Source organism: Syngnathus acus, chromosome 23 (assembly GCF_901709675.1).
Source record: "Syngnathus acus chromosome 23, fSynAcu1.2, whole genome shotgun sequence".
NCBI lineage: Eukaryota > Metazoa > Chordata > Actinopteri > Syngnathiformes > Syngnathidae > Syngnathus > Syngnathus acus.
In genome coordinates this window covers 1974015-1999135 of record NC_051107.1, presented here as the reverse complement: position 1 = coordinate 1999135, position 25121 = coordinate 1974015, and the positions used below count along the sequence as shown (strand labels likewise).

General features: G+C 41.1%; 2 protein-coding genes and 3 non-coding genes across 15 annotated transcripts in view; all 5 read left to right on the top strand.

Moving 5' to 3' along the window:
* LOC119117012 (ELKS/Rab6-interacting/CAST family member 1-like) overlaps positions 1 to 17355 on the top strand; it is a 53144-nt gene extending 35789 nt beyond the window's left edge. For 6 of the 11 annotated variants that reach the window (XM_037242931.1, XM_037242930.1, XM_037242926.1 and 3 more), the window contains 4 exons: positions 4064 to 4211; positions 8467 to 8574; positions 11289 to 11477; positions 16741 to 17355. In XM_037242931.1, the coding sequence (XP_037098826.1) occupies positions 4064 to 4211; positions 8467 to 8574; positions 11289 to 11477; positions 16741 to 16878 (583 nt within the window). In that variant the 3' untranslated portion in view covers positions 16879 to 17355. Of the gene's footprint in view, positions 1 to 4063; positions 4212 to 8466; positions 8575 to 8665; positions 8747 to 11288; positions 11478 to 16740 lie in introns of those variants that run through there. The other 5 variants (XR_005096403.1, XR_005096402.1, XR_005096401.1 and 2 more) reach the window with 1 other exon arrangement.
* A 1347-nt stretch (positions 17356 to 18702) lies between these two features.
* On the top strand, positions 18703 to 18818 carry trnal-caa. The gene is made up of 2 exons: positions 18703 to 18740; positions 18773 to 18818. It is a non-coding gene; the product is annotated as a tRNA-Leu (tRNA).
* Positions 18819 to 19154: 336 nt separating this feature from the next.
* Positions 19155 to 19271, top strand: trnal-caa. The gene is made up of 2 exons: positions 19155 to 19192; positions 19226 to 19271. It is a non-coding gene; the product is annotated as a tRNA-Leu (tRNA).
* A 282-nt stretch (positions 19272 to 19553) lies between these two features.
* On the top strand, positions 19554 to 19670 carry trnal-caa. Its single transcript has 2 exons — positions 19554 to 19591; positions 19625 to 19670. It is a non-coding gene; the product is annotated as a tRNA-Leu (tRNA).
* Positions 19671 to 19715: 45 nt separating this feature from the next.
* Positions 19716 to 25121, top strand: part of wnt5b (wingless-type MMTV integration site family, member 5b) — a 35296-nt gene continuing 29890 nt past the window's right edge. Inside the window, exon 1 of the mRNA XM_037243549.1 lies at positions 19716 to 20212. The gene's annotated coding sequence lies outside the window, so the exon portion shown is untranslated. The remainder of the gene's footprint in view (positions 20213 to 25121) is intronic.

Sequence of the window (25121 nt, the reverse complement as noted above, 5' to 3'; positions counted from 1 at the left end):
GACAAATGTTTCACGAGAGTCGCTCTGACGTGTCATGTGGGTTTGTTCTTTACGAATGTCTGGCCTGTGTTAGCGGATATAAAAAGTCTACACACCCCTTTTCAAATCGTTTGGGTGATATACAAAAAAATAATCTGGTCGTGTGACATATAATTTATACACCTCAAATGAAAAACAACATTTCTGAGAGACCAAGTAAAAATAAACTGAGATCATGTAGTTGCACAAGTGTGCACACCCTCTCATAATTGGAAATGTGGCTGTGTTAACTAATCACATTCAATGTTAAATTATATCCACTGTATTTACATTTGGCGGCTTTAATGATGCCTGGGAGGAATTATTGAAAGGGATTAATTTGAATCCTTGCACACAAAGTAGATCATGGCTCAGGTGTGCGTATGGATTTGAGCTTGTGGGTCCTGCATCTAATTACCCTCGCCTCTTTTTTTTTTCTCCCCCGTTCCGTCTTCCGTATTTCTGCCCTCCCGCTGACACCACAGTGCTTCTAAAGTTGTGTTTTATTAGCTGCTGTATGAAAAGCACACATCTTAGTGGTCGTCACCTGTGCCCCCCCCACCCCCTCCCATCCACGTCAAAGTTAGATGCTTCTGCCCGCCGCTTTCATTTTTCCACCATCTGCCGCCACCGCCGCTCTGACCTCAGCTTGCGTTCAGGTGGTCGCATCCCTCAGCGCCACACAGCTGCGGTTCATCAAAAAGTATATATTTTATATATTTTTAAAATTCAATAAACCTCACAGCACACCACTTAATTTTTTTTCAAAAGAGTATATACGGTTTCATAAAACAATGAAGTTCTTGTCCCTCAATTTAATCTCACATTTACTTACTATGGACACGATATTTATTTTTGATATTTGTTATTGTACAACAATACATAAAAGGTAAATAAATAATTTTCTGACCAATTAAAGGCCTTGTGAAGTGAAAACACATTATAATGTACATGTTTAGGGGATTGAGAACTCTGTAGTTTTTTTTTTTAGGGACCATTTCCGATTTTCAAATTTTTTTGTGGGGGTGTGGCTCAAACGATTCCTAGTAACCCAGTTTGGAGTCCAGCATGAGTTGTCCCTCCTTCACTATTAAGAACTTGACCGCCTTCTTCCGCGTCATTATCTACCACAATGTGCATTTAGCTAGCTAGCTAAGCCCACAACCCAAAAATGATTCTTTCCTTCATTGTCCGAAGCGTATGCTAGATAAAATAGCATCCATCGTCCAAGTTGTTGTTAATCGTATTTGATTGACAATTGACAGCAGAGTGGCACATTTTCACGCTCAGTCCTTTTATTAATATTCTTTTGAACTATTTCAATTCGGCACGGTTGTTTACAACTCTCTCATCTGCTGCGTGTCAAATTCACGGGCACACTTGAAACCGATATTCTCATTCCACAATAGTGCTTATAAAATATCTCCACATGGCCCTATGGATGTAAACCTCCCCTTTCCCAAAATGAGCTTGTAACCCAACAATTCCATCAGGGGCTTTTTCCAGTGTAAAACGGGGCCATATAGTCACAGAGCGAGAGAGGATTATTTTTAACAGAGCCTCGTGTTTGTTTTACGCAGAGACTGGCCAATCTCACAGCGCATGGACTCGCACAAATATAAAGTAACCCACGAAGGGAGCCACGCTATCATAACTGCAGACATTGAACTCTCACTTGATTAGACACTCGTGCACACGCTCGCCGTTGCTGTAATGTGACAGCATCGGAGGAGATAAGACACCACACGCTAAGGTTTGGGATCTAACGTCGGCCATTCGCCGTCCCCGATACAGCGAGAGGCTTTAAGTGGCGTTAGGATGGAGAAGGGCCCGCGTGTGTGTGCGTGCGTGCGCGTGGGGGGCGGAGGTCAGGTGCCTGGTTGCGCTTGTGCGCGTCTGCTTATTATCTGCCTTGTCGCCGCCGCGATGACATCATGGCGCACGAGCGCCAAAACGACGGAAAGAATGCCGCTTGTCTCCTTTGCTAGCGGAGGGGGTGAGCGATAGAGCGAGTGATGGAGGATCGGTGAAGGTGAAAGAGATGAGGAAAAAAATTGGTGTGTGTTGTACGGAGATAGAGAGAGAGAGGCCCACCATGAAGACATCTGGAATAAATATTGTTTTTATCACCTTGGTTTATAAGCGTTGCGAGCAGGCGGGTAAATCTCAGATTTAGTTGAAAATGAGATATCCTGTTGTGTGTTGAGACAGTGTTGTTGCAAATAGCAACATGAGTTTTGAGATTTTAGCATTACAGCGTCAAAGATGGTGCATCACAGCCTTTTTCCACATTTTACATAACGACCTCATCCTAAAATAGAATCAATTATTTTTGCCTGGTTTCCCTCTAAACATGACGCCTGGCATTCACGTCAAAACGTTTTTGTGGTGGAGTGCTGCAGAAATGGTTGTCCTTCTAGATGGTTCTCGTCTCTTCAGTGTGGAGCTGTCACTATTGAATATTTTAATTACCGTATTTTCCGGACTATAAGGCGCACCTAAAAACCTAAAATTTTCTCAAAAGCCTACAGTGCGCCTTATAGTCCAGTGCGCCTTATATATGGACCAAATCCCTAAATTTAAACTGGCCCGAAGCATTGTGTCATAAAATAAATCATAAGTGGCCCGCTGAAGACTATGAATCATGAATCAAAAATACTATGGATCATTATTTTGTGATTATAAAGTAATTTGTTGCGTCTGAAGTTGAAATAAAAAAGATAAAATGGAGAATGATTTGATTTGGATTAAAAATCTGACATGATGCATTAATGGTGCGCCTTATAGTCCGGTGCGCCTTATATAAGGACAAAGTTTTAAAATGGGCCATTCATTGAAGGCGCGCCTTATAGTCCGGTGCGCCTTATAGTCCGGAAAATACGGTAGTCGAATAATCTGAATATTTTTTTATTATATCGATTAATCGAATAATCTGCTATAATTCTATTTGCATTTTAATTAAAGTGTAATGAAAACCTTTTTCCCTGGTTACAGTTTTCAACCAATTATTTTTGTTCTTTTAGTGATAAAAAAACTAAACAACAATTAAGCAATATGACACAAAAGCATTGTTTTCCAAAGTAAAAGCAGATTTTTGCAAATCTCTTCTTTTGACTAAACACACAAAAGATAAGTCAGTCTGCATTCAGAAATCTGAGCCTGAAATCAGAAGAGTTGGACAATCTTGTTTGAAAAAAAATGGTCTCTAAACGATGACTCGATTATTAAGATACAAGGCGATTAATTAGATAATCGGTTTGTTGTCGATTAGACGGTCTAAATTAATAACTAGTAGACTTTGCAAACTGCACCAACGAATTCAAGAGCCATTCCCATTCATTCACATTTAATAATTTCATAAAGCAAACTAATCATCGGGAGGATTGATCCATCAATCGTGGCTTAAGCGTGTCCAGCTGCTGTCTAGCTAATGAGCGCCGCAGCACAGATGCATGATGGGACACTGACAGCGCGGTCAGCGAGGTTGACCGAAGAATCCGCGGGCCCTCACCCAGGCGAAACGTGTAATCTGTCTTCATTTAGACACTCTCATCGCCGCATTCCGTCGCTGCCGCAGCGACGCACGCACAAGCGCGTGTTCCAAATTGAAACAAAAAAAAATATATATTGGAAGGAATAAACGCATGACTTTGCAGCAAAAGGGGAGTCGTGGGCGGATTCGTATAATTGCACGTCTGCTCTTTGAGGCTTTTGTCTTTATACATACAAATCTGTATGATTTATATGTCGCGGGGGTCACAAATGAAAAAGGAAACCGAGCTTTGTGATCACCAAACCGAAGCTTTGTTTGCTTCTCTTGTTGACAGCACATGTTTTGGTTGTTGACAGTTGACGCTAACGGCCCTTTCTATTTATGCGATATATGATTTATAAGTTTGGGCACAAAAAACATCCCCTGACTTTGCACTTTTTGAATCTTAGGAACAAACATTGGTCAAGTTCAATTTGGCTGACCTCCTTCAATGAGTTCCTCCTTCCTCACGACCCCTCAAGATGTTCTTAACCTCCGTGTTTTTGTGTGCAGACAAGAGGCGCTGCTAGCTGCTATTAGCGAGAAGGACGCCAACATCGCCTTGCTGGAGCTCTCCTCATCCAAGAAGAAGAAAACCCAAGAAGAAGTGGCCGCCCTAAAGAGGGAGAAGGACGGGTTGGTTCATGAGCTCAAACAGCAGGTAGGATTCCTTCACGTGTCGGCACGCTTCCGACCACCGAGGGTAAATTTAGGACTAAACAAACGTCACGACACTTTCATACCAGCCGGTGTTGATTTATCGTCACGCCTCCCCGAGAATACGCCCCTGTCACTCTGCCCGGTGGATGTTTACAAAGTTAAACACACGCAGGCAATAAAACGAGGGAATAAACATGACAAAATGCCTTTGTGGCTTCTCGTACACACAAATACAGAGAATCTGGATCCTCCAGGGATAGAGTGGATTAACTAGAGGAGGAAGCGACTAGGCTACTTCTCAATCAATATTTGCTGGGCAAAAATATAATGCAAGTTAGTTAGTTAGTCAGGCCTTTTCATTCCTTTCGGAACATAGGCCATCGATGAAGAGTTTCCACCCTCGTCTGTCTTGTGCCATTTTCTCTAGCTGTTTCCACGACAGTCCCATCTTCTTGACGTCCAGCTCTGTGCTCCTTCTCCAGTTGTTTTTGGGTCTCCCTCTGCTTCTTTTGCCTTGTGGGTTCCATGTTAACGCCGGTTTGGTTATAGCCATGTTGTTTTTTCTCAGGGTATGTCCTATCCAGCTTCACTTCGTCCTCAAAACCTGTATCTCTATTTTTTTCTTGTTTGGTGCGGTCCCATAGGCTGGTGTTGCTGATGCGGTTGGGCCAGAAGATCCCGAGGATGCGTCTTAGGCAATGGTTTGCTGTTTAGCGGTGATGTGTTTTGTGGTCCTCCATGTTTCTGATCCATATAGCAGCACTGTTTTGACGTTGGAGTTGAAGATTTTGAGTTTAGTATTGAGTGAAATGGTTTTGGTTTTCCAGATCTTATCTAATATGTTGAATTGAACTTTCCCTATTCTTGATTTCACAACCGTTCCACCGTCCACTGCAATTACACTTCCTAGGTATGTGAATTTGTCTACCTCCTCCAGCGGACAGCCCCTGAGGTTGATGGGGTTTGTGTTTTTGTTGTTTACTCGCGTTACTTTGGTTTTTGCTCCGTTTATTTTTAGTCCCAGTCCTGCTGCTGTTTTTTCGAGTAGTTGAGTTTTCTACTGTATCTGTTGGCGGCTGTGTGAGAGTAGAGCAATATCGTCAGCAAAGTCCAGGTCTTCTAGTTGTTCTGTCCAAGTCCATTGGATGCCGGTCTTTTTATTGTGGGTAGTTTGTTTCATGATCCAGTCAATGCATCGGAGGAATAGAAAGGGGGAAAGACCAACCGACCAACATAGCATAATGCAGGAATTGACTTAAAAATATTTACTTGAAAATTTTGAGTTTATCAGAGGGCTACCTGGTCCTATGTCCCTTTTCGGGTCTTTATGACCGACAGGCTCTTTGAGTTGGCGATACAGAGACTCAACTGTCTTTCTTCAAATGTGTGCGCTGTGAAGGGTGTGAGCATTTTTTTCCCCTCCTGGTCCGTCTCGCTGCCTGTCTTTCCCTCTGTGGTATCATAATTTTCGGTCCCTCAATGATGGATCACAGCTGAGACTTCCTCAGTATTCCCGTCTGTGTATGTTTGTGTGAGCGCCGGTCGGCGGAGCGGAGGCTGGCAGCGTATTTTTAGCTCCCACCTATTCACTCTGTCCCTCCCTTGTGTGCGTGTGAGATTGTGTGTGTAACTGTCACACACGGATAAAGCGCCTGGACAGTTGTAAAACAGGACAAGTGAGTAAAGTAAAATCAATGAAGCCCAAAGAAAAGTTTGCATCACTTTACTGCAGGATATGCACCAAATAATGAACCATTTATTTGAGCTGTCAAAATTTATCGTTTAATCGGCAAGTAATCGATTATCAAATTAATCGGCATCGTGTAGAGCCATTCTGAGCTGTCAAAATTAATCGATCAATCGACAAATACTCGATTATCAAATTAATCAACATCTATTTTAATAATCGAGTAATCGTGTAGAGCCATTTTTTTTTACCTAAGAATGGTCCAAATCCTCCAACGGTAGCGTCTCAATAGTAATTATTCATTATTTTATATTTTTAATCATTCATGATTATCTTTTGCGTTTAATCAAAACAAAACGTCTGCTCTTACTTTGGAAAACAATAACCGCACTTGTAACTAAATCGTTTTGGCGAGTATATTAAACCCTCATGTGTGATATTATTAATTTGGTTATTGAGTTGTTTTTATCACTAAACAGTACATAATTAGCAACAATAAATGGGGGGAAATGACTTTGTAATACACTTTCATGCATCCGATTATTCGATTAATGGATGGAATAGTCAATAGGATGATGGATTTATAAAGATATTCCATCGTGGCAGTGCATAAAGCAATGATCATCATTTTTCCAAGCAATATGTAGCGAGCTGATAAGGGTTTCTGGTCTTGTTGCGAAAGATTAAAAAGTTAAATCTCTGCAAAAGAAGACATTGTGGTTATCATCATAAAACCAGGCCACATTTTACAGCGCAAGAAACACATGTGGTTGAGATTTGCAGCTTGTGCATGGCCTTCATGGTTGTTCCGCACCTTTGTGGTCAAGGCCGGGCTGCGATATTGTTACATTATCCGTGTTATTTGCATGGGAAATGTCGAAAAGATGATGATTTGTTGTCTTTCAAAAAATAATATTTGTCTTCAATTGACTGTTTGTATCCTTGGTGACCTCTCGTCTTGCTAACCAAAGCGGAAAAATAGAGCTGTAATCAATTTTATTATCGTACGGTGACGACGCCAATCACAATGACGCATTTTCTCACAATGCCAAGCAGAAATTGAGGTTAAGCTTTTTTTTTTCTTCATCATCTTATCTAAGCATGACTCAGCATTTTTGATAATTGTGTAGATTATCAAGCGGGCGATGATACAATAATCAAATCTGTGATTCCCCCCTCGGAGCTTCAATCTAGTGGAATAATTTTTTTTTTGTACCTTGTACCAGAATCATGACTCAGCATTTTTTCCTTACCTCGCTTCATTTGTTTCCCTCCGTTGTCATGGGTGGTAGGAGAAAGAGAAACAGGAGATTGTAGGAATGAAATAATGGCGTGATGATTAGATTTTGTTTGAATGAGCGGGAGAGCTGAGGTCAGCTTTGCTGCTAATTAAAAAGAAGCTGAAGATATAAGGGGGGGAGGGGCTTGATCATTTCATTGCTCCCTTATCTTTTATTGTACGGCGTCACATGTATATTTCTTCTTCTTTGATAGAGTCTGCAGCCCTGACAATTAAATGGAGAGAATAAGATGTGGAAATGAAGACGTGTCGGGAAGCAGGATTAACGACGGCCAGTGAATTAGTCACAGATACAAAATAAAATGCGAAAAGACGTAGAAATGCGATATCAGAGTCGGATGCCGGGTTGTTCAACTGGAACTGCAAAGCGCTCGTGCCAGTCACGTGACCCGGCGAGAGCTCGAGATTCTTAAAACACGGGGTCACGGGGGTCAAACAACACGTTGGCTGCTACTTTGTTGTCGATCGGAAGAATAATTGTGCATTCACACTAGGAGAAGCGCCGTTCAATCTTTAATGCGGGCCATTCATTATTAACGCAGTCACTGCAGTAGACGTTTTTCAAGAGGTCGTTTTTTTTTTTAATGGGTTGGCGCCGAAGAGGGACTCTCTTATCTACCGGTAGATTTTTGTCGAAGGCGGCGTTGTGTCGCTTTGGATTTGAGATCGACGTGGATTTTGGTTAGTCGGAAAAATGATTCTGTCATTCAAAGAGTTGATGAAGAGTAGGCATGTTCGATACCGATACTGAGTACCGATACTAGTATTGGTATATAAAATTTCACACAATGACAAAAATTTCCAAAGAATTTTCTTTCCAACGCAGAGAATAATCCATCATATTTCCAGGTCGTGTGCTTCTGTTGTGGGTTTTAAAATATTATATTCCAAACGCCCAGTCGGCAATCTGGGAAACTCGGCGAATGAGATAATTTATTCCCATACTCATACATACCAGCGACATGTATTTCCATGTAGTTCCTGTTGCCTCCCTTCCTCCCTCACTCCAAGGTCCGCTGTAAGGCTGGATTTACAACTATAATTTAGGAAACAGAGCTGCAGAGGCCAAGGGATTGGGATTGGGGTCGGGGGGGGGGCTGAAAAAGGATACGGGGCAGCGGAGGGTCGCTCCGGGAGTGGATGTGATGAGAGGAACGCAGGAAAGAAGAGAGGAAGTGGAAAAGACAGTGACTCTTAAAGCTTTCCGAGCTGCCGTATCACTTTGAAAAGGTCGTATTTAACGTTTTGTGTGGGTGTGTGTGTGTCCAGACTCAAAACAGGATGAAGCTGATGGCGGATAACTACGAGGACGAGCATCCGAAGGTGGCGTCTCCCAACTCGGAGCTGCCTAATAACCACAAGCCCTCCCCGGATCAGGTGACTCATTTATTTAATACGCTAGCGTCTCGTTGCTAGCTACTTTAAGCTAACCGCCTTCGCTGCTCTTTCTGGACCCACGCTGCCTCAGGACGATGAGGAGGGCATTTGGGCCTAGCTGGTCCTACACGTCCTCCTCTTTTGTCTTTCTCTCACCGTTTTGTACAGAAGGGTGAGCATTTTCTACGCCGGTGTCCGGTCGTCATTGTGGCGTTGGTCATCTGTCGCTTTTTGTTTCCTAGCATGCCATTGAATGCATTTTTTTTTTGTTGCCCCGTTTTTATGAAATGTGCTCCATTTACATTTCTTTTCAATTCATTTTTTTATCATCTGTTCAGTTTTGAATCATCCCACGAAGCTATCATCAATTCACTTTCAATGTCAATATGTGTCAAAATGCCAAATATCGGCGCCGATAATCGGCCCGGCCAATAATCAGGGGTTACCTTACAACACAGTTTCTGCACAACATATTTTTTATGAATTACTTCAGTGCGGAAAATGTGTTTTTGAGGTTTATGGTGATTTAGTATCGTGCGTAGAGTATCGGAGAATTCTTACCGCGTTGTTGCTATTAATTAGCTCCCCCAATGCAGAAAGAAGGAGGAGGCCACGCCCCATCTCTTCTGTACAGTTGCTGCACACGCACTCTGCGGGTAATTTGCCATAGCACATTACATCTAAACACGAGTGCCTGCGTTGGCGTCCGTATGCCGGTAGCATATTTGTCGAGGAGATTTTTTTATGGCTTTTTGCATTTTTAATGGTCCTTGCTAGTACTTGATGCGTCGCTGAAGAAAGACAAGCATGTAAATGTAAGACTTGATGTGCTTTTTTTTTTCTTTCAACTAAATAACTGCCGTCTGAGCTCAATAGTTTTAATGTAGTTCAAAACATGTCTTTGTAGTTTTCTGTGTGCGTAGAGTTGAAACAAACAAACACATTTTATTTATTTTCTTACCATAAATAATAAAAAGTCAATAAATAATGTGACCCAAGGTCTTCGTATCCAGGCGGAATGTCTCTCTTTGGAGTTGACTGACGACGTGGTCGGGGTGCCGGTAGGCCTTCATGGGAGGCTAATAAAAAGCAACACACACACACGCTTCTGACACCCGCACACGGCGGTGTGGAATTATTTCTCCTCGGAGATGCTTTCATAGCGTGGTAATGCGCTCGTTTGATAGCGCGGCGGGCTCGTTAAACCGCCGCTGTTTGTAATAGCAAGCGGTGTAATACAAGCAAAACACTTGTACTGTATAGATATATATCCTATAGCGTTGAATAAAAACAAAACATTTCGACAAAATGAGCACCTGCGTTAAAACATAGACTCGATAATGTCCAATTTCCTCCGGTTCTTTCTGTCTGTTTCTCATTTGTTAAGAATGATTTGATCCGCGGCAGATCTGGAAAGTGTCAACAGACATTTTTAAAGCTTTTTTTTTTTTAGCAACAAAGTGTGAGAACAGCTGTTGCGCATAAAAAGAGATTCAGTTATATGACAAACTTTTCGCTACGGTCACGCCCGGGTTGTTCTTTCTCGCTCCCTTTGAGGGGAAACATGCAGCCTTTATTTCCTAATGGACTTTAATTGGCTTTAGGGGTGCCATTCATAGCCTTTATAATGACGCTGACAATTGTATTTTCTTTCTCTGCATGCTTCATTATGCACCTACCCAAATTGTACACGGGGTGAAGGTGGCTTACGAACCAAAAATCCCGCTTGAGCCGTAGCGCGCATGCATTCGGTGTCAGTCGCTAACGAATACGTAGACACGGAATAGGAAGTGACAGCAACTTTGATTTCCCGTCAGCTTCCATTTGGAGATGCGGAAATAAGATTCCCTGTTTCTTGAGAAAAAAAAATAAATCAAGCACGTATCCTATTATACAGTATGTCGATTTACTCGGTGATAAATAGTAGTGGATATTTTTTGAAGGGCTTTAGTTTTAAAGTTGCTGAATGGACTTTTATTTGGCCTTACATTACAATTTGAATGTAATAAATGTGACTTTTAGTGGATGTCGCTTCAAAAGGTGAACTGGTGAGTGACGTGGGTGCCAGCGAACGAATATGCTAACCGTTGTGAGCTCGGGTTAGCGGTTGTGAGCTAGCTAAGCATTAGTCAATCCGCATGAATGAGCTAATTAGAATAATTATTATTTTGTTGCCGTTTGTTCCGGCAGGAAATCAAAGTTTTAACATTTGGACTGTCTTTCACACACATTTTTTTCCCCTGGCTCATTACCACGGTGCTAACTTCTTTATATACAAAATTGTTTGGGATTTTCCAGCAAAAATGGTTTGAATTTCAATTGAATCGTTCACATTATTCAATTAATTGTTGCCCGCCCAGCCATGACCACAACTGAGAAATCTTAAACCTTTTATAGGACACAATAACGCAAGCTCAAGGATGTGAGTTGTATTTTTGCTTTTACTGACACTTTTTATATCTGTAAAACTGTCTTGTAAACGTTTTACTCTAATAGGTAGACACTGCAAGAAGAAGTGAACGATTTGGACATAATCGGGATTGTTTTCCCCTCAATTTTACGATGTTCGATTCTTTTGCCAAAGTTCTCTTCCCATGTATTTTTTATTAAACAAGCAATAAATTCAATTGGTAATACAAGAACCAATATTAGAATTGTATTCAACTCCATTGCGATGCCGATTTAAATTGGATTAATCGTTTGTCTTTCCTCAGATTCTCTCTCCTCTCCTGGATCTGGACCAGAACCGCAGCAAGTTGAAGCTGTACATCAGTCACCTGACCTCGCTGTGTCAGGAACGAGACCCCGTCATATTGCAAGACTTCGCCCCGCCGCCCGCCTATCACCGCGCCGACTCCGCCGACTCCTGGCGCGCTAAACTGCACGGCATGACGCAAGAACAGGTGGGAGATCGAAATCATGCGCGGAAAGTACCAAAAGATCACTTAACGTCCATTTCCATTCCGTGACACTTTAAATACGTCTTCAAATGTCGTAAAGTGCTCGTTTGTACATTCGTTAGCGACTCCGCGCAAGACTGATTTATATTTTGAGTGCATTTTCGCCAATGATTTCATTTTGTGAGCGCAGAAATACACTTAGTAGACGGATAGTAAAATTCACAACTCACATTCACGAGCTCATTTGAGTAGTTTAAAGTGAACCCAAAAACCACATGCTGCTTTAAAAAAAAAGTATATTACTGCACTGTAAAATCCTTGCTGCAAATACCATCTGTGTACGTGTGTGGGCGAGCGAAGGGCACACCCTGGCATGCTCTTGGCGCCTCCTTTGACTTTATTGAAGAGATTTATTCCGCCGGGTCACCTGGCGACAAGCGGCTGGCTACAGAACAATCCCGCGTTCACATCGTTTCATTTAGCGCGGGGTGAGTGTTCCTTTTTTTTAGTTTTTCAAAAAGATTGTTGGCAGCAGGAGGGCGGCAAGGAGGGGTCGTGCATTTATTCGACTGCTGAAAAGTTGTCATCGGGGAGAGGCAGGGGAGAAAATGACATAAAAATGAGGACAGGGAAAGAAATTGTTAGCTCACTGTCACGGTAAGTGCTTGCGTGAATATATTTCGTGGTGGCTTGTGGGCCTCTTCATGCTGAAAACATATCAAGGTGTTACATGATCACTCCATTTTGTATGCATTAAAGCACACGACTCATTTCCCTACCATCCTCATGAATACACGGTTGTGTCCTCTCGAGTGGCGAGACAAGTCCTGAAGGTGTTTTTCATCTGCAACCGAAAATAGGAGACGTCCCCTATGATCCACTGACTAAAGGTGCAAAAAGAAGAAAAAAAAAACGCCCTTTCAATTAAAATTGATTTGTGGGCTTCTGAGAAAGGGCGTTACGTTCTTATTATAGTCAGCTTTCCACTAGTTGGCTGGAGTTAAATATTTAGCTTTGTATTTGTGAGATTTCTCATGCTGGATGGAGAAAGGAAAAAAAATCAAATATAGATTGGTGAGTGATTCTAATCATAATATAAATACTTAATTATGGCAATTTATTTATTTTGTTATTTGTTATCATTTGACCAACTGGAAGCGTGTAAATGTTAATCTGAAGAGGCCTCAGGATACAGCCTTGAGGTACTCCGAATGTAATTTTGGTGCTCTCGGATCGAAAAGTGATTTATTGAGACAAAATTAGTCCATTTTTTTAAGTAAGATGAAAATTCATCATGAACTGTCCCACTCTCACACCGTTTAAATCGTACATCATTCACATGAACGTTTCAAGAGTGACATTTATTTTTGATTTTCAACGGTGACCCCAAAAAATTGACTCATGTGCAAGCATCTTTTTCAAACCCAAGCATTTGTTTAGCATCGAGCAAGAAAAAAAAATGTCAAAAACTCATTTCCACACAATAGCCACAGCCATGCGTCAGTCGGCGGCTTTTTGTTTTTACAAACGTGGCGCCTTTGTAATCACAACGCATTGCGTCGTCAAGGCCGCTTCCCGCTGGCGTTTTGTAGCGTTTACATGCAATTATCGCCAGGCAGCGAACACGCATCCATCCCAAAGAAAATGCGGTCCAAAACTCCAAGCTATTTCTCTGCCAATAATAATAATAATAAGCGTCATGGCTGAACGGCGTCTCTAATGAGCACAACGGAGACTCCGACCTCCGCTCCTGGCCTAGGTGAAAGTATGCAGGTCGCTTGACTGACCGTGTATTGTTGTTGCTGGAAAAACTTAATGAAGTGTTTTATTGTCTTTTCTGAATCCCGAGTGCCTCGTCGTCTAATTTTGTCTGTCCCCGGAAAAAACGTCAAATTTCGGCTCCTCCTATTTACAATCGGACAAGCCGTGGTAATGACGCAAAATAGAAGACAATTACAGAGTGCGCATGTCATTGTCACGCTGCCGTCCAAAAGCAACAAGAACTTCTTTTGCATGCATACTTGTTGGCTTATATATCCTGAAAGGACAGACAAAAAAAGGTTTTCAAAGGATGTCAAATATAACAAACCAAAATAAAACACCGCAAGTCTGCTGTGCAAAAGCTGCAGCCTTTTTTTTTAAAAAGATAATAAACCTCCAGTTTGCTTGTAGAGGTATTAATTTAACAATATGTTTATTATTGTGGTGGCAGGAAAATCACACTTTTCACTGTCTCGGAGCCACGCCATGTTTGTTTTCTCAACGTCGCGGCCCCCCGAGCGCAGACTAGCAGACGACAACGTGTTTGTGCACCGAATGTCGCGGTCACCGAATGATGAGCGGTACAAAAACAGGACAGGGCGTCGTCGATGGAACCTTTTTTCAACATGATAATGCAGGATGGAACATTTGCCGGTTTCCCTCCGATATAAAGACGGCAAACGTTTGTTTATGTCTCCCTTTAATTATTCATGGAATATTACTGTATTTGCCTAATCTCATTTCCTGCTCTCTTGAGCCTCCTTCCGTGGAGATATGATATTAAAACAGCAATTATCACATTAAGTTGAATCACCCTCAACACAAACAAACAAACTGGCTTTGTCTTGAGCTTTTACGGCCAAAAGCAGACCAGCTTTTTTACCCCCCCTCCCCAAAGGAGCACTTTCTCTACACTTTTATTCCCTTTGTAGCCTGTTAACTGGACTACTGTACACAGACTCAATACACATAGTTAGTTATGTGCTTTGTAGGCTTCGCGCAGCTTCATAGCTAGGAGCATCAAGACTTTGAATTTAGCATCACATTTTTCCAGCTGAAATTAAAATCTCGCAATCACAAGCAGTAATATATATATATATATATATTATTTATTTATTTATTTATTTTTTGGTTTTTCTGAAATTAAAATCTCGCAATCACAACGAGCACTAAAATATATATATATATTTAAAAAAAAATATATATATATATATATATATATATGTTTTTTATATACCGTAATTTTCGGACTATAAGTCGCACCGGAGTATAAGTCGCACCAGCCATAAAATGCCCAAAAAAGTGAAAAAAAACCATATATATGTATATAAGTCGCTCCTGAGTATAAGTCGCCCCCCCACCCAAACTATGAAAAAAAAACGCGACTTATAGTCCGAAAATTACGGTATATATTTATGTATGTTTTTATATATATATGTTTATATATATACACACACGCACAACTTTTAGGTTCCACCTTGTTGACATTCAAGGTCTGCGATATGAGTCAAGGTACACACACACACATGCAGAGACACACATTTCTCGCCTCATCCCTACGCTGATAACCGGCGTGTCGGAGCGCATATATATCGCGCGTGTGTGCAGTTGATAATCCATCACGATAATGGAGCTTTAATGGCTGTTGTAAAAATCATCTTCTACAACCTAACACACTCTCACACACATATCTCAGCTCTTTATCTCTGCTTTTCAATGGCGCTTGCTTGCCACTATAGCGCACATACGCAGTCACCTTCATTATAATCGGGACACAAAAAGGAAACTTAAGGGTTGATTTTCTTTTAAATGTTCTCAAGGTACAGTGTGGGATGAAGTCCATATATACACACACGATAGATGTCACATTACATCCACGCAATTTCTAGATATCATATGAAGTGTCAGCGAGGTCAAGGTTGCGAGAAGCAGAAGGAGATTGGCGACACCTCCGTTCTTTATCTGCGCCCTATCTTATCTTTACGGTTGTGTTTTTTCTGGGGGATTGCAGCTAAAGCCGATGAGAGCTCTTTAAAAATTGGGAAATGTTTTGTTAGTTTATTAGTGCAACACTGCACCATGTGACCAATGGCAATCGTCGCCATTTTGAATTAGATTTAGGTCATGTTATATGCAGCAATCCTTTACAATTTTTGTCCAGATACAAGCCGTTGTTTGGTTGGTATTATATTTTTTTTAAATATCATTTAGAGTAGTTGTGACGCTCTTCTTTATTTGTGTCTGTATGATACTGCCCCCAGTGGCCAAGTTGAGCATGCCAATTAATCAATCTACACAAACTGTCTGAATTGTGACATTCTGTTTATATTGTGTTGTAATTGTGTGTTTTTAGGTGTAATACCATAGAATAAGACTTCGAACTAAGAATTTAGGGAATATGAAATGATTATAATACAAATTAATTAATTAGTTCATCAGTTAGATTGTATTTTAAAACTGTTTGGTCTTACTATGAAGTGCCATTTTCCTCATTAAAAAAGGTTTTTGGCGAGGCTGGAACGGATTAATGGAATTTCTATTCATTTCAATGGGGAAGGATCATTTGAGTTTGTGTGGTTTCAGAACAAATTCAACTTCTGTCACCACTGTATTACAAACAAACAAGCAAAAAACAGTGCAATATATGGATGGAGAATATTTTTTCATGTGATTTTTCACGACTCATTAACATCGTCATTACAACCAGATGTTCTACACATGAGTATTAATGTGCCGTTGAGATTGCTGGCTAATAGATGAGAGCGCTGAAAGGAGTTAAGATTTAACCTTTGAAATGTTTGGCAATGTTTAAGCCCTGTTTGCACACTCACGCACACACACATATACACACGCACACGCACACAGTGGCTAATGTTAGCTCCTTGAGCAGCACTCGTATTGATACAGATGTATTGGTCGTTAAGGCAGTCAGGTTAGACACGGCGGCCCGAGTTGCTGCCAAAGCAAACAGCACCGGCGCTTTCTCACAGAAATGTTCCACTCGCCACGGGGCAGGCGGAACCTCATTTCTTTTTTTTTTTGACGACATCGTCTGATATGCACCATTGTGTGTGTTAAACGTGATCACACGGCTTCCTGTGAGAAAAGATGGACATGGTCCGATAGGATTTAAAAAAAAAATCCATTGTTTATTCTGGATTTCATTTGTACAGATTTTGTTTTAGTTCATTTATTTATATTTTCATTTCATATGACAATTGTGATACCTTAGCTAGCTCAATAAGGCTTAAATAAACGACTTAATAGCCGACTTTTTTTTAAATGTTATTTTACTAAATATGGATCAACTGCCAGTGTGGAGTCAAGATTTTTGACTCATACATTTTAACGTACTTTCAAGCTAAATGCTACAATGTAGCATTTTTTTCTTTTGTTTGCATTTGGACTACATTATACTATTATGTTAAATAAGTAAACATTGTTTATTAATAGACATATTCCAAGATCATTATTATAAATATCAAATTCAAATTCATATTTGCAGTTGGAGGCGGAGTTGATGCTGTGCGAGCGGGAGGGGGCGGAGCTGCAGGAGTACGCCAACCAAGTGCTGCAACAGATCGCCGACCGCTGCCCCGACATTTTGGAGCAGGTCGTCAACGCCCTGGAGGACAGCAGCTGACACCGTTGTTAATGAGTCGACCGAAACTTTCCGTCATCGTCGTCGTTAAATTACTTCACGTGTTTTTTTTTCATCGGTGTATAAGTGAGTGAGTGCACACTGTTCCTCGAGTCCGCCATTTTGCTGCTATCTTTTTCGCCGTTTTCTTCTTCTACGTTTTCCGTCAGCCTTTCGTTGTGCCAGGAACACACGCAATAATCCCTTTACTATCAATTTACGCGGACGATAACACGAGGAGGAATCGGTTTTGTTTTTCTTTCTGGGCGGGGAGGGAGAGAATATAAATATTTTGCTTTTGCTAATATATATCTATATATAAATGTTAAACACTAATGTTTTAATTCCAGTTGTATGTCCTATGTTGTCACCAGCAGGAAATTTTGCAGGTTTGAATTGTTTACTAAAATAGAATTCTCGGGATTGTGGATGGAAAAGACGAATTAAAATGAAATAAAATGCGGATCTATCTTTTTTTTTTTGTGAATTTTGTTTTAGCCAAATTCACATTTTTGTCAACATTTACTAACACACCTAATTATGTTTTAGGAAAGTCACTTCAAAGACAAATGTCCCCAAACGAATCCTCCAACATTCCCGCTATCCCGTTATCGGCTCTTTTCGGGTCCGTCGTCTTATCTTGACCCCGCCGACGCTTTATTTTCCTCTCCTCCCACTGTAATGACACGATTCCAGAGCTCGCTCTCCGCTATCTATCCTTTGCAACGGCCTCTTCCTGTTGCACTTAACATTCTTTTCACCTTAGGATGTATAAAAGCCACGTTTACCTGTCCTTCACATATCATTCTGCTTTCTCCATCTACCATCGTAAAAAAATAAAGACAGCAAATGGAAGAAACCTTTGTGTATTCAAACATTACCCAATTTTTAACCTGACTTTTACTACATTCTAACCCCCTTTGCTTGGTGTTTTTTTTTAATCATTTGAGCTCTTTGACTTCTATATTGAAGTGCTGGCCTCGGGTTCTTGCATATAGTGGTGCATTCAAGGGGGGGAAACATCCAGCACGGCCAACGAGGCGCTCCAAAGTAAACCGCTCGTGGGATCTGCACTAAATCACGCACATTAATGGGTCTTATCACAGTAAATAAATATGTCACACAAATATTTAACCTCACATGCATGCAAATGATGATAAATGCGGCCCCTGTTTTATTACTGGGGATTAATTTGGGAGCAGACATGCTGCATTTTCATTCAATCCAATACGAGATGGGTATCGGAAAGGAGTGCCTTAAATGCAACAAACGTTACCCGGTGTTGTGAACTCCTGATAAGAATCGATGATATCGGTGATCCCCCTCGCACAGCGATGTCCTTGAGATAATGCGTTCATGGGAGCATTTAGAAGAAGTAAGAGAGGGGAGGAGGTTGAATTAAATGTGAGAAGGACATCGGGAGTACAAATCCAAACAATGGGCTGCTAAAATAAGCTGTTAGCCACCGACACTCCAAACATCCAGAAGACTCTTCACCTTCAAACTGAAGACGAGGCTTTGAGCTGTGACCTTGGCTGCAATAGCAATCCTTTGGTATGTCAGGATTGCTGTGCGGTCCCGGATTCAAGGATTCACCTCCCACCATCACAATCTGAGAATTTAGGTCTCTTAAGGAAGGGTTGTGTTCAAGTCCCACTCGTGGTTATCTTCACTGTGAATAAAAAAGAATTTAGATGTTGCCTGATGTATATCTAATAAAATGGATGGAATTCAAGTGTTTTATTAATATGTATTAATGTTTGGACACATTTTTTCAAAAATTGAAATTATTTTGTAGAATCATTCAATTCGTAAGGACTAACAAAAGTCAGGATGGCCGAGCGGTCTAAGGCGCCAGACTCAAGATTCAGTTCCTTTCACACTATGAAAGTGGGATTTCTGGTCTCCAGATGGAGGCGTGGGTTCAAATCCCACTCCTGACAGGCTTCGTTTTAGGCTTTCACACTCAGCTACCTGAAAGTCTTCTTAAGTGTATGCTTGTGATGCAAAAATTGCTCTTTGGCTGACTTTTATTTGTGGACACAGAATGGCAGCTGCATTAATGTCTTTTTAATTACAGTACGGTTTTGACACTAAATGGCTGCTAAAGAACAGAACAGCGATAAATTATCACGTATGTTTCCTATCTTTGAACCAAAACTCGATGGAAATTTAAAAAAAATAAATGAATGAGGGGTTATATTTTATTGGTCACGGTTGCTTGGTCAGGATGGCCGAGCGGTATGGGTTACATTCATTTGTCTCATCATTTTAGGCATGTCAGGATGGCCGAGCGGTCTAAGGCGCCAGACTCAAGGTTGAACACCTTCCTTCAACTGGAAGCAGGGAATTCTGGTCTCCGAATGGAGGCGTGGGTTCAAATCCCACTCCTGACATCATTTTTTTCAATCTTTCACACTCAGAAACGTGAAATTGTATTCTTCCGACACAAATTTTGTTCGTTGGCAAACTTTTATTTTTGGACACAGAATGGCCGCTGCATTCATGTATTTTGAATTACAGTATGGTTTTGACACTGAACGGCTGGTATGTTTCAAAAAGTACAGAGGTAAATTATCACGTATATTTCCGATCTATGAACAAAAACGCGATGGAAATTAAAAAAATACAACAACGGGGTATGGGTTATATTTCATTTCTCCCACAGTCGTGAACATGTCAGGATGGCCGAGCGGTCTAAGGCGCCAGACTCAAGGTTGAACACCTTCCTTCAGCTGGAAGCAGGGATTTCTGGTCTCCGAATGGAGGCGTGGGTTCAAATCCCACTCCTGACACATTTTCTCCCCCCCCTCCGAATTTTGTCCACTTTGATGGACACACCTTCTTCACTTTAGAAACACCCACTCCGTCCTCTTCCTCCACATTTTGACACACTGCGCGGAGAAGCAGATTCGGCAGTCGGAACCAAAACTTTTGGGGTCACGACAATTTAAAAAAAAAAAATATATATATATCTCGTTCGATTGTTTAGAAAAAGCAACTTCTTGCTTTTCTGCTTATTCTAGTTCTTGTCCTGTGTTGGAGGACTTATTTTGTTTTTGTTTTTATAATTGAGCTTGTTTGGTTAGTGACACCTGTTGATCCTAACTAGCTAGAATTCGTCTTTATGTTGGACTTTATAGGACTTTTCATCAACGGAGACTCATTTTTTTTAATCACTTCTACCGGTCATAAATGGACAGTGTGACCCGAAAAAAGTGGACTACACAGTGATATCTGTCAAGATAAAGACACTGCAACAAGTGGGTTTCTGGGTCGCACTTTCAACACTGGACACATTTCTTGGACTTCAACAAAAAGGATTCAGATTCATAAGGTAAGAAAAAAACCCTCAATTCATTTATTTGTGATATTTATGTGTATTATTTTTTATCATGTCACAATGTAATAGTAACTGGGTGCTTAGAATATGTTTTATGGCCATGTTAAGTTGCTGTGTAAAGTCCCCCGTTTCTAAGTTTAGTCTATAAGTGGAGAAAAGTGCCTATATGTCAAGTGTGTGACAGTGGTGAAGTGCAATGTGTGTGTTTTTAGCCTCAATGAAGGCTGCCCTCTCACTATGCGGTGCAGCCTGCCTTCTATTTTAGGTCAAAATGATGCACAAATGTTTCTCTCAGAGTGGAAAGATATGTTTTTATGCAACTATGCATCGTTCGGGGATTTCTGTTTGGAGATGTGTAATGTAAACTTGTGAAAGTATTTAGACACAAATGAGAAGGCTTGCTTGTATTTTATGGTGCCCTTTGACCTCCGGGTACATTATACAAAAAAAAAAGGCCTTCTGCATGAACAAGTTCTCATTTAACTTTTAAAAGCGAATTTCAAAAGTGTTCCACAATTTATCATAATTGTTAACTCGTGCTTAAGGAGTGTATGAGATTTCTTTTCCTTTGTGTGTGGATCCCAATGGGAGCCTCAATGACGCACACACAAACACACACTCACACACATAAAGGTGCTTGTGAACATCACAAAGTTTCTTTGAATAATGATCCCTGATTGGTTGATGTGCATCCTGGGAATTCATCTCCATTTGGGAATGAGCTTGACCCCTCCGTGTGTGTCAGCATGAGGCAAGACAGGTCCCGTGAGCCTTTGGGAACCAATCACTCAAGGATGTTAACACGCTTAAACTGTGAATGTCGCTATTTCTTTGACAAACGACGAGCTTCAGATGCTGCGGTTGATGTCATCACGTTAGCTACCGGAGGGGGGGGCGAGGCCTGGGCATATTTTGGATGAAGTCCTGACCGATGTATGCGTGTGTGTGGTACGTTGTGTGTGGATTTTACACGGGCAGTACTATCCACATAATTGTAGACATTGTCTGTATAAAAGGCGCTGGCTGGCGGCCTGCGTTTTTGTCACCGCTGCCACACGACCAATTTAACCTTCTCTAACCTTCAAAGTTGCATTTTAATTGAAGTGGAGCAGTTTAGTCTTTGTGTATTTTGTCATGTCAGCATACTTTGAGGGTGGAGAAATGCAGTAAAAAAAAAAAAGGCATTTGTGTATGTTTATGAGCAGTGTTTCCATGCAACGTACTCTTTTGGCTTTCATACAAACACAGGTCATTTTATTAGGTACACCTGTTGAAATCCAGTACAAGTACATTACCCCCCTCCACCCCCCCAAAAAGAAAGTTAATGATGCTTAGCTTTCATTGACCCTCTCAGAACAATTAGCCTTCAGTCAAAATTAATATAACAGTGAGCAAATGTTTTTTTTTGTTTATAAAAGTTAGATGAGAAGAAACACTGACGTCTACTGGTGGCTTCTTGGAACTACAACCCCCCCAAAACGTCCCACACCGAAAAAAAAGCACTTAAATCGTTTAAAAAAAAAAAAAGTAGTTCATAAATATATTTAGCACACTCGGTCACAGCTTGGCAGCTGCTGTCTAGTTGTATGAGGGTTAAATACAATAAAAAGGGTTGCAAATACAGTAAAAAAGGGTTGCAAATAGGCTTTTGGATGATAGTCTCAAACTTTGCAGTTTGTTGTTGTAGTTAAAGAGTTCACAGACAGATGACGCTGCATCACTGAAACTTCAGTACAATAGTGGACATAAAGAGCAAGGGGACGCATGAGAGGAAGTTTGTTATCTAATGTGTGTTATGTGGTGAGAAAAGTATATAGCTCTGGAAAAAATGTGTACTTGACCATTTTTATTTTATTTTCTGCTTGGGTTAGAATTCAGTGGTAAATTGACTTCCGAGTTCAATTTGTTCTGTGACCACGGTTGCAATTCAAAGCACTCCCAAATTAGCTTTCCCTATTGAAATGAATGGAAATTGTATAAATCTGTTTCAGTACAATCATATGAAAAATATCAATGTACTGTACTTCGAAACAAATACAGAATGCAAACAGATTGTGTATGATGATTAATGCATTAATTGAATGGGCATTGTGTAGCTGGTGTGTGTCTTGGCCACCAGGGGGCAGTATAATATATTAGTAAATAAATACGACGAAATAGATTTGATGAAGAAAGACAAAAGACATCACAAGCAGCAACAATTGATCACGTTTTGCAGAGGATAAAGAATATATGCTAGTGGCTATATTGTCTATGTTGGTAAAGGTTAGCATGATGTCAATGCTAGTTTGTTAGCCTTTTCATGCTATTAGATATCCTAATGTTTAGGTTTATTACACAAGGTTTATGATTAGTTTGACAAACTTAATAATAATTAATAATTGAATGTATTTTTTATATTTGGGATTTGGGAGTTATTTTGGATGCCGTTGATAGAAAACAAGCAAAATATTGTTACATTTACTCAAACCGCAAAACCAGGCAAACTGGTCTCTTCATTTTTTCAGAGCTATTTTTTTGGAAATGCATTGCAGTGATATTTTCGAGCAAAATTGAAAACATGTTTTAGTTTTAAGTCTTAACAAGTGTGACTCAACAGAAATATGCTCCATTCTGTCACCCCCCCCCCCCCCCCACACACACACACACTCACTGCATCCTACCCACCCTCTGTGGGCACCATGCCCAGAGAGAAGCAGCCTTAGCTGGCTGCCCAGCCCCAGCAGCCTTCCTCTGCCACAGCAGCAGCAAAGAAGAAAGCAGGAAAGAAGAAAGCAGGAAAGAAAAAACAGGAGATAAGTGCGCGGATGACAGCCGAGAGGATGAAGAGATAAGAGGATGCGCGCAATACGTGCAACAGAGGAAGAGGGGCGGGTGAAAGAAGCGGCGGGGGTGCATAGGAGAGGCGAGACAAAAGGAGATTAGAAAAATAGATAGATCAATAGATGGAGTGATAGAGCCAACAAAGACCAAAGATACAAAGGAGAAGGAGAGAAGGAAAGAAAAAGAACTGGGCAGACTGCCAGAGAGAGAGCGAGCGAGAGAGAGAGAGAGGTCAGAGCAACGGGACACATCTCTGGAGATTGTGTGTGTGTGTGTGTGTGTGTGTGTGTGTGTGTGTGTGTGTGTGTGTGTGTGTGTGTGTGTGTGTGTGTGTGTGTGTGTGTGTGTGTGTGTGTGTGTGTGTGGGGTGGGTTAAAGGGAGGATGAGAGAAGAAGGCAGAGGAGGAGAGCAGCAGAGCACGGAGGCAGGACGACTTCGCATAAGCTTGAGACCTGCGACCTTGGAAATATATATACGTCTCCCCGACATGGGTATAACCTGCTATTAGCTGTACCTAATAAAGTGGCCGGCCAGCCTCCGGTGAAGGTCGGAAAAAAAAAAACTGTCATCTCACTCATGCTAAACGAGATATGAGACGTGACACGGTGTCAGAAAATGATGATAATCCATCACTCTTGTTTACTGTACGCGCGCCATACTTCAAATAAATGGCGCATAACAATAACCGTCATTTTGCACCCGAATCACTGACTCTGCATGTTAGCACTCCATTAAATGACCATCATCACCATCATCATAATGGAGTATAATCAGCGACTGCACCCACCAGTGAGCCAGAGGGGTAATATCTTTTTTTTTTTTTTCTTTTTTTTTTTACATAAATCACCATACTCTCACAGGACACTTTATTAGGTACACCTGCTATACTGATCAAAATCTGACCTGATAAATATAATCAATTTTTTTTATTGTACACAAAAAGGCCTATTTTGCTCAAATATTGTTCACAAAGAGGCTAAAGTCTATTTTGGCTGCCCAAAATATAAAAGTCCTCTCTAAAATGTGCGGTTGGTGTCAGAAAACTAGTCCATATCAAGTGTGACCATCATTTTCCTCGCATAGTACGACATATTCATTGCAGAAGGGGGTCCCTTGGGCTGCCTGCTATAAAAGGTCACTAAAACATCCAGTTTTAAAGAATTGGGAGAAATCATGGGACTCCTCAGGGCTCCTACGTCAGTCATGGAACTTTTAGCAGAAACCAATTTTTGTCAGTGTGAGACATCCATAAATACACTTCCAGTGCCTAATATGAAAAGAAAAAATCAGTGAATATCATTTGCGACACTTATACACACTCCAGCACAAAGCTAAAATCGTGGGATGCCTCAGGGTTCCTACTTGAGTCATGCAACTTTCAGCAGAAAGAGCTTGTGTATAGCCAATCAATACGAGAAATCCATAATAACCTCTCACGTGCCTAAAATGTAATATTTCCTACTTCAATGTCCACACTGTGCAAAATGGTGGCGTTCCTCAGGGCTCCTGTGTCAGTCCTCCAACTTTTAGCTTTTAGAAGAGCCATTCTTGTCACTATCACACGTCTTTGGTGCCTAAAATTTGAAAACTATCTCGATTAATCAGTGCAGTATTCACATTTGCCAACCGCATTTTCTCGAGCTCCCTTCGGACTCTTTGTGTTTGTGTGTTTGTGTAGATGTGCTCGTTGCCATCCCTCAGTCTACGTTGGTGTATGCGTGTGTGTTCGCCAATAGCCCCACCAGCGAAATGCAGCCAGCATGACGGAGAATGACAGGTTGATTTATGGCAAGGCTATAAGTAGAATGACTACTGCTCTGGAGTGTGTGTGTCGATGTGTGTGTGTGTGACATAGAGAAGGGAGGCAGGAGTGGAAACATGGTCGAGAAATGGAGTGTGATGACGATGGAGCGAACGATGCGGAAGGAGGGATCGGCTGGAATTTGGGGGATTCATTTGCCAATTTTCGTATATTTCCAAGCAAAAGTTGACACCAGCTCAATGTGAGGGAATGCGTATTGTTCAAATTGCAATCCGTTGGTGTATTTTTTAGTATGCACAGTGCAAATGTATAGATTG